Source organism: Furipterus horrens, unplaced genomic scaffold, assembly GCF_987537825.1.
Source record: "Furipterus horrens unplaced genomic scaffold, mFurHor1.1.pri manual_scaffold_11, whole genome shotgun sequence".
Lineage (NCBI taxonomy): Eukaryota > Metazoa > Chordata > Mammalia > Chiroptera > Furipteridae > Furipterus > Furipterus horrens.
This window is the reverse complement of record NW_028327181.1, coordinates 78,512,378-78,521,192: the sequence shown is the minus strand read 5'-3', so window position 1 is coordinate 78,521,192 and position 8,815 is coordinate 78,512,378. Positions and strand designations below refer to the sequence as shown.

Here is an 8,815-nt window from a genome sequence, read left to right as displayed (position 1 = left end):
GCTTTGATCTCCCAGCGAGCAACAAGCTTGCCAGTCCCTCCCCAGGAATTCACATGCCTCTGCCATACAGGCTTTTCAAACACGCCCCCCTGACTCTTCGGTGCACCCCACCCAACCCGCTCTCAGCTCCTCCCCCGTCTCAGCAACAGTTTTTGCACGGCAGAAAGAAGGGAATAGACACAGTCCGCCCACTTTACCAGTGGACTACAAATCCCGGCAACCTCGGCGTTACGCAGGCGCAGGGAGCTCAACGTGCCTGCTGCTGGAAAAGTGTGTCACTGGGGCACGAGGCGCTCCCTGGGATCACATGGTACCTGCTCCATTGCCGCGTGCGGCCCGGGAACCCTGGGTTGCTGGCGCCTGCGCAGAGCCCTCTGTCCCAAGGAAAAAGGCTGGGGCAAAAGGCGGCTGAGATTGGCAGAGTGAAATATTGCTGCCGAGGGAAGGTAGCAAGGCACACGTCTCGCTTCTTTGCGCCTGGGTGCCCCGTTTCTCCCCATCACCTACTTATTTCCTGACTGCAACCTCTCTACCTCTGGGACTTTTGCACCGAGAGTTCCAGATTCGCTATCCTGCAGCGCTGCGGAGCCGTCGGGCAGTGGTACCGGTGCACTGCGGAGACCAGACCCTTCTTGCCATCTTCTAGCCTGAACTACTGCAGGCTAATTCCCTCCGGCTCCCCTCCCCTCCACACTCTCTCTGCTCTTCCCATGCAAAGCAGACCTCCGTTGTCTCAGCGTCCTCCCCTTCTGCAGGGCTTCTGCCCGTCCACCCTGAGACCTTGCTACAGGGTGCCTCCACTCCCCGCGTTCAGCCAGTGCCCAGGGGGAGACAGCGGCAATTGCAACCTCCACTTTGTGGCAAGGTCCAGTTTGAATGACCGCTCTCAGCCGGTGAAGACATGACGACCCTGGACTCCAACAACAACACAGGTACCGAGATTACTATCATCCTTACTCTGTCTCCTCACTTCCATTTATGTCTTAGAACAAGAGGAAGTTTGTAAGGGACTGGGGACTCCCTCTGCCCTGGGAGTTACTAGCGTAATGGGGACCATAGGCTAGGATTTCAAGAGTTTTGTTTTGTTTTTCTTTTTGGCCTGGAAAAGCGCCCAGAGGCGCCCTACCACCAACCCTCTGAGTTCTAAAGCTCACTTTAGCCTGAAAGATCCCGGGCAGGAGGAAATGGAGTGCGGGTACGTGTGGTGAGAGGAACAGTTTGGAGGGACTGGGAGCTTTGGAGCAGTGCCTCCAAACGCCCCCATCTGTCCGCTCCTGCAGCTGTGGCTTGCCTGGTCTTCTCGAAAAGAAGGCCCCCTCCTTCCTCTTCCTTAGTTTCCGCAGGCTGGAAAGAACCTGAGAAGCAGTCAGGTGATCGGGACTCCAAGGCTGGAGGGGCTGGGGAATGGGTCACATCTCACTGGGGAATCCTCAGTGACAGTAGGGAGCGGCACTTAAGGAGCTGGGAGAGTGGCGCTGGGCCTTAGGGAGGACACCCACAGTGCCCGGGTGGCCGGGAGGGCTCACATGGCTGCGGAGCCGGGCCCACGTGCTGCGTTTGTTTTCATTCAGCATAAGCCGTGGCCGCCACCTCATTGGTCGTTGCCTCCCGGCCCTGTTACATAATGAGCTCCGCCCCCCGGTCGCCCCGGCAACGCGTGTTCCCCTTTTCTCCTCCCCTCAATGGTCCCTACCTATCTCGCGTTCGCTGCCCAGCCCAAAACCCGGACCCGGGGAGGGGCGGGACGGAGGTGGAGGCTGCTGCTCTCGATTGACGGGAAGCGGAGAGGGTGGGCCCTCGAGTTCCGGGGTTCCTCGTTGGGGAGCCACGTGCAAGAGGCACACGTGGAGCGGAGACGTGAGGCCGGCTGAGGGCCCGGCTCCCGCCCCGCCCCTCCGAGATCTGGGTGAAGCTGGGCTGACTCACCGCCCCCGCCTGCCTCCTTTTCCTGTTCGCCTGCTCGGGTCCCCCATCTTCCCCATCACCGAAGCAGAGTAAGATGGAGTCATCCCTAACCTCCTTTGGCCTCATGTTTACACTTCTCAAAGGGACCTTACATTTAGTTACCCTTCTCCTTTTCTCTTTATTCGGTTTGCACCTATTCACTGTACCACCTTTAGACTCAACCGTCACATTCCGAATTCTTTATGTTCCCCAAGCATCTCTTTCCTTAGTCCTGGAAATACTGTCTTACTACCTAACCCCACCAAACAAGCAGCAGTTTGCTTCCTAAGGACTTCCTGAAAAGAACAGTCCAGAATCATGACTGAAAAGATATTAAGCCCCTCATCTTTTTGTTTTACGGAAAGGAAAACTGAGACCTACAGAAGGGACTTGATTTTCTTAGGTTACAAATCAAGTTGGTGGTGATGGATCTGGATCTAGAACTAGACTCTTTTGAGTGTTCCTGTCACTTGCAGGTTAGAAGTCTCTGATGAGTTGTACTCCTCTTTTGGAGATGGGTGAACTAGGTCAGGTTCATTTACCACCAAATAAATATCCCATCCCCCAACATCAGCCGTGAAACCATAGGAGCTGATCTGTTGTGCAACTATTTTACAGGGAGCTGGGTTCACCCTGACCAACCTTGAGCTATTTTAGGGTTGCCCTGCCCAGCTTAGTGTGTGTCAGTGGGTGAGCAAGACATGTGCCTCTGGAGACACAGTAGCATGGCTTGTGTTGGCTCACACGTGTCCTGGGATCCTCCCTTCTCTCACCCTGCCCATGGCAGGCCAAACTAGGCACTTGGCAAAGGTGTGGCAGGCAGGTCACCTTTTTCTCCTGCTGATACCACGGGAACACAGTCACCTGTTGGCAATGTAATCAGAGGGCCAAAGTCCTGGAGTGGCCAGAGAGCCAAGGTCGTTGTCACCAGGCTGAGAGATCTGGAAGGGGGAATTCCAAAGCCCTAGACTGGACAATTTGTCCTTCACGTCAGCCTCCTGCAATTTGTACTGCTAAGTCTGTCCTGGACTCAGACAGAGTCCACTCAGACTCTCACTGTTGAAGGCCAGAGGAACCAGACTGGGCAGTTTGGTAACTTAAGTACCTTTGGATAATAAGTTTTTCAATTTTGGGAGAATGTGATTGTTATGCTCTGTACTTTCCCCGACTCTCCTTACTGTTCGCAAGCTGCTGCTCCTTAGCCTTATCCCTGGAATGGTCTTGATACTAAAATCAGCAGCTGTTTATTTTGGAAGACTGGGCCTCGTGAATGAGTCTCAGCTGCTCATCCCATCCTTAGGTCTGCCACTGACAACTAAGTCATTAGCTGCAGTCATTATTCCCAAGGAGGGAATCTAGGACAGGGCAGGGTAGGGGGGCACATATGTGAGTTGCCCACAGGGGTCATGCCTCTAGGGAGGTACCACATCTTTAAAGCAGAAGCTGAATGTACCCCACAAAGGGTCATGGTTGTTGGTGGCTATGCCATATCTAGCATGTATCAGGTAGTTGCTTCTTGTGACTCTTCTGGGGATTCCACATGGTTAACTTCTGAGTTTCCAGCAGTGTTTGGGGGAGGCAGGTAGGGGATGAGCAGGGTGGTGCCCTAAGACAATAGATAGATGGCAGCTGACATCCCCTTCCCTTGTGTTCTCCTGCCAGGTGGTGTCATCACCTACATTGGCTCAAGTGGCTCTTCTCCAAGCCGAACCAGCCCTGAGTCCCTCTACAGTGACAGCTCGAATGGCAGCTTCCAGTCCCTGACCCAAAGCTGCCCCACCTACTTCCCACCGTCACCCACTGGCTCCCTCACCCAGGACCCAGCTCGCTCCTTTGGGAGCATTCCACCCAGCTTGAGTGATGATGGCTCTCCTTCTTCATCTTCCTCATCATCCTCTTCCTCCTCCTTCTATAATGGGAGTCCCCCCAGGGGTCTACAGGTGGCCCTGGAAGACAGCAGCCGAGTGTCTCCCAGCAAGAGCACTAGCAACATCACCAGTGAGTATACATTCCTAGCTGATCTGGAGAAAGGAAGGTGGCCAGGGCTAGGTTGGGAGTTGGTATCGGTGTGAAACGGTTATTCCCCGAGCCTATCCTGGCCTTAATGATTTCTCCTAGAGTTGCACCAGCTGCTATCCAGCCAGGTCAGATAATTTGAGTGCCCCCTAGATACTGGGGCTCCTCCTCAGTTTTCCCCCAGAATCTCCAGCCCAGAAAACGTCCATCTCTGGCCATTCAGACAGCTCTCCAGCTCACTCGCTCACTTGCTGCTCCTCTCTTCCCACAGAGCTCAATGGCATGGTGCTACTGTGTAAAGTGTGTGGGGATGTTGCCTCGGGCTTCCATTATGGTGTGCATGCCTGTGAGGGCTGCAAGGTGAGACAGGTTGGGGGTAAGGGCAGGGGCAGGTGACCCACTCCCCCAGGACACATAAGTATGGCCTAGACGGAGATGCTCACTAGCTGCCCCTGCCCTCCAGGGCTTTTTCCGTAGGAGCATCCAGCAGAACATCCAATACAAAAGGTGTCTGAAAAATGAGAACTGCTCCATTGTCCGCATCAATCGCAACCGCTGCCAGCAGTGTCGCTTCAAGAAGTGTCTCTCTGTGGGCATGTCCCGAGATGGTGAGGCAGCACTGTTGCTCCATGAGCACCCCACGCCCTACCCCTTCCTTCCACCCAAACTTTCTGAATTAATCCCTCCCTTGAAAAAGTCCCAAACTGAGACACCTTATACAGTAAGTCTTATCTGCATATAGGGGACGCCCATACTTCATCCTCTTGGGTAAACACATTTCTTTCCCATTAGTCCCCATGGTCACCTCCTACCACAGTCCCTACTTGGAAAACCCCCTCCATGGGTGTGGCCTTGCTGGTTTTAGTTTTGATGTGGAACCCCAGGCCTTTAGGGTCTTGCCCTTTTAGGAGGAAGGAAGGAAGAGAAGCATGTGAGTGTGTATGAGGACTTCCTGACACTGTTCTCATCCGGTCACAGCTGTGCGTTTTGGGCGCATCCCCAAGCGAGAGAAGCAGCGGATGCTCGCTGAAATGCAGAGCGCCATGAACCTGGCCAACAACCAGTTGAGCAGCCAGTGCCCACTGGAGACCTCGCCCACCCAACACCCGACCCCAGGCCCCATGGGCTCCTCACCACCCCCAGCTCCGGCCCCCTCACCGCTAGTGGGCTTCTCCCAGTTCCCACAACAGCTGACGCCTCCCCGATCTCCAAGTCCTGAGCCCACAATGGAAGATGTGATATCCCAGGTGGCCCGGGCCCACCGAGAGATCTTTACCTATGCCCATGACAAGCTGGGCACCTCACCTGGAAACTTCAATGCCAACCATGTGTCAGGTAGCCCTCCGGCCACCACCCCACACCACCGGGAAAATCAAGGCTGCCCACCTGTTCCCAATGACAACATCATGGCTGCCCAGCGTCACAATGAGGCCCTGAACGGTTTACGCCAGGCACCCTCCTCCTACCCTCCCACCTGGCCCCCTGGCCCTGCCCACCACAGCTGCAACCAGCCCAACAGCAATGGGCACCGTCTATGCCCCACCCATGTGTACTCAGCCCCAGAAGGTGAAGCACCTGCCAACTGTCCACGGCAGGGCAACTTCAAGAATGTTCTGCTGGTGAGAGCATCGAGGGTGAGGTGGGCAGGGGGCCTGGAAGACTGGATTTAACATAGGGCAGCTGGGTGTGCCTGGAGAATAATGCAGGGATGTCCTATCCTCTTCCCAGGGGAGGATGCTTAGCCCTGCAGCAAGGGCTCTGCCTGGGAATCCCTGATCTCCACCTGGCACCTGATTGCTACCTGAAAGACCCATCCTCCACAGCCACAGCCTCTCTATCAGGCAGAATCTGGGGCCCATATCTATAGGCAAAGCTCATCTGAGCTAGCCTGGCTGATACTCCCCTCCCCAAATCCCTTCTTCCTCTAGGCATGTCCGATGAATATGTACCCACACGGACGCAGTGGGCGAACCGTGCAAGAAATCTGGGAGGATTTCTCCATGAGTTTCACACCCGCTGTGCGGGAGGTGGTAGAGTTTGCCAAGCACATCCCTGGCTTCCGTGATCTTTCTCAGCATGACCAGGTCACTCTGCTTAAGGCTGGCACTTTTGAGGTAAGTGACCCTTTGTGCTCCCTGTTCTTGACCTTGGGAAGCATCCAACAGAAAGTTGTGTCTGGAGCAGTCAGTGGCTCTGAAAGGCTTTGGAACCCCAGTATCTTTGTCCTTACAGACTCTTGACTGATGAAGAGGGGCAGAATGCCTCCCACTCCTGCCTCAGGATGGCTGGCACTTGCTGTCTTTTCAGCTGGGGTTTAATCACATCCCATTGTCTTAAAGGCCTGAGCAAATTAACTTTAGTGAAGTGACTTGCCCAAGGTCACAGATAATGACTAAGTTGTGACTCAGATTCAGGCCTGTTGGATTCCGAAGCCAATGGGACATTTCACATCCTTCCACCTAGTCCCCCATCTCCTATTATCCTTCAGAAACTATCCCCACTCTTTACTGAGAAATCTAGTAAACCTTTCAGAAAACTTTAGGGGTGATTTGGCAAATGCTCCTGCCACCTCACCCAGGATGACTGTCCCCCCACCCCACTTAGGTGTTGATGGTGCGCTTTGCATCGCTGTTCAACGTGAAGGACCAGACAGTGATGTTCCTGAGCCGCACCACCTACAGCCTGCAGGAACTCAGCTCCATGGGCATGGGAGACCTGCTCAATGCCATGTTCGACTTCAGCGAGAAGCTCAACTCCCTGGCGCTTACCGAGGAGGAGCTGGGCCTCTTCACCGCGGTGGTGCTTGTCTCTGCAGGTTGGTCAAGCTTTCGCCTGAGCCTGACCCCGGGGAGGAGGCGGACGCAGTTCAATTGAACACACCTTTTATGGAGTACCTACTCTATGCCAGGCCCTGTGCTGGGCACTGGAGATACAGACATGATTCAGACACAGTCTAGCTTGGGAGACAGATTCATGCCCAACTAATTATAAAACAGTGAAATAAGTGTCACAGTAGAAGCATGAACCAAGGGCTTTGGAAGCACAGACAACTATTTCTGCCTGGGGAGCTGGGGAAGGAGGTGACACTTGAGTGGGGCCTCAAAGGACAAGTAAGATATTGCCAGGCAGGGGTGGGGGGTTGGGGATGGGGGTAGGGCCAGGCAGAGGGAACTACATAGCAAAAAGCAAGGGAGCCTGGATATGTTCGGCCTGTTTAGGGAAAGAGAGTGGCCTTGTGGGATGAGAGGTGCCCAGCCCTGCTGAGCCCATGCTTCCCATGCTGGGGCAGAGGCCTGGGAGGAGGAGGTGTACTCCCCTCTTCCTCCTTCCCCTGGGCCCTCTGAGGGGCTTCAGGGAGAGACTGCATTGCCCGCCACGTCCTCCTGGTGGACCTCCGGGTCCTCGTCAGAGGAGCTCAGGGATCCTGCCTCACTGCTGTCGTCTTCCCCACAGACCGCTCGGGCATGGAGAATTCCGCTTCGGTGGAGCAGCTCCAGGAGACGCTGCTGCGGGCTCTTCGGGCTCTGGTGCTGAAGAACCGGCCCTTGGAGACTTCCCGCTTCACCAAGCTGCTGCTCAAGCTGCCGGACCTGCGGACCCTGAACAACATGCATTCCGAGAAGCTGCTGTCCTTCCGGGTGGACGCCCAGTGACCCGCCCGGCCGGCCTTCTGCCGCTGCCCCCTTGTACAGAATCGAACTCTGCACTTCTCTCTCCTTTACGAGACGAAAAGGAAAAGCAAACCAGAATCTTATTTATATTGTTATAAAATATTCCAAGATGAGCCTCTGGCCCCCCCCCAAGACTTCTTGTAAATACCTGCCTCCCTCCCCATCACTGAACCTCCCCTCCCCCCCTATTTAAACCACTCTCTCCTCTCTAATTCTCTAGCCCCCCAATTTGTTCTATTCCTGCCTCAAATCCAATAGTTCACAGCTGAGCTGGCTTCTGTGGTGTGTGCTCGTTGGGGGTAGGGTGGGGTGGGGTGGAAATATTGCCAAGGCTGGGGGCACACCTCTCCATCTGGTCAGTTTGTGGGCTGGATACTCTGCCAGCAGATGGGAGGATACAGGGAAACAGCACGCAAGTCTAAGGGGGGGGGGGCCCAAGGGGGTTATTTTCATCATATATTTATTACATAAATATATAGTAAAATAGACGAGCAACAATTACCATAAAAATATCTTTCTTTAAAATCCTGACCCAAAACACAACGGGATGAAAAATCGCACATAACAGACATACTGATTGTCAACGTGGGGCAGGAGTAGGAGCCCCCCCCAAGTCACTCCTACTGGCCCCACCCCTGGGGAAGGGACCTACCTCCTTCCCTGTTTCTGGCCACAACCCCCCCTCCCCCCCACCCCAGCACCAGCTTCTCATACATTCAGTAGCGCCTCCAGGGAAATGTCCCCCTCCCCCCACCCAGGAGTTCCCAGGGCAGGAATTACTGTCCCCTTTATGGACGGTGTCTATGTCACATGCCCTGCCCTCTCCCAGCCCTGTAGACCCGCAACTAGGAGAAGGGGTAGGGGTTCCTCCACCCCCACCCTCCCCAAGTCTAAGCAGGGAGGAGGCTGGATGAGGTATGTGTGTTATGAGTGATAGGACGGGGAATACTGAGATGGAGAGGTGGGTGGTGGGGGCAGGGTAGTGGTCATGGCTCTGGCTCCCCCTTGTCCTGGCCTGGGCCCCTCAACCTATTCTCAGCAGCCCCTCCTCCCACCAATACTGCACCTGCTGCCCCACCCTGCCTGCCCTAGTGCCCCGGGCCAATACTGGGGGAGACATGCTAAGCACCCACGTCAAGGGCATCCCCCTCATTAGCACCAATGGCCCCCAGGAGAGGGCCCTG

At 55.1% G+C, this 8,815-nt stretch overlaps 1 protein-coding gene across 1 annotated transcript; it reads left to right on the top strand.

Annotated features, from left to right (window-relative positions):
* The first annotated feature begins 388 nt into the window (after nt 1-388).
* On the top strand, nt 389-7,900 carry NR1D1 (nuclear receptor subfamily 1 group D member 1). Its single transcript, XM_090290596.1, has 8 exons — nt 389-932; nt 3,607-3,942; nt 4,232-4,320; nt 4,424-4,568; nt 4,939-5,579; nt 5,889-6,074; nt 6,565-6,775; nt 7,414-7,900. Exons 1-8 carry the CDS (start codon nt 902-904, stop codon nt 7,611-7,613), a joined length of 1,839 nt encoding a protein of 612 aa, XP_090146722.1. The 5' UTR covers nt 389-901; the 3' UTR covers nt 7,614-7,900.
* The last annotated feature ends 915 nt before the right edge of the window (nt 7,901-8,815 follow it).

What these genes read in the sequence shown, in the direction of transcription:
- NR1D1 (XM_090290596.1), top strand. Translation starts at nt 902, where the DNA reads ATGACGACCCTGGACTCCAACAACAACACAG. An exon ending in GAGCACTAGCAACATCACCA is followed by an intron (nt 3,943 to 4,231) that starts GTGAGTATACAT and finishes CTCTTCCCACAG; the next exon opens with AGCTCAATGGCATGGTGCTA. An exon ending in TGTGGGCATGTCCCGAGATG is followed by an intron (nt 4,569 to 4,938) that starts GTGAGGCAGCAC and finishes ATCCGGTCACAG; the next exon opens with CTGTGCGTTTTGGGCGCATC.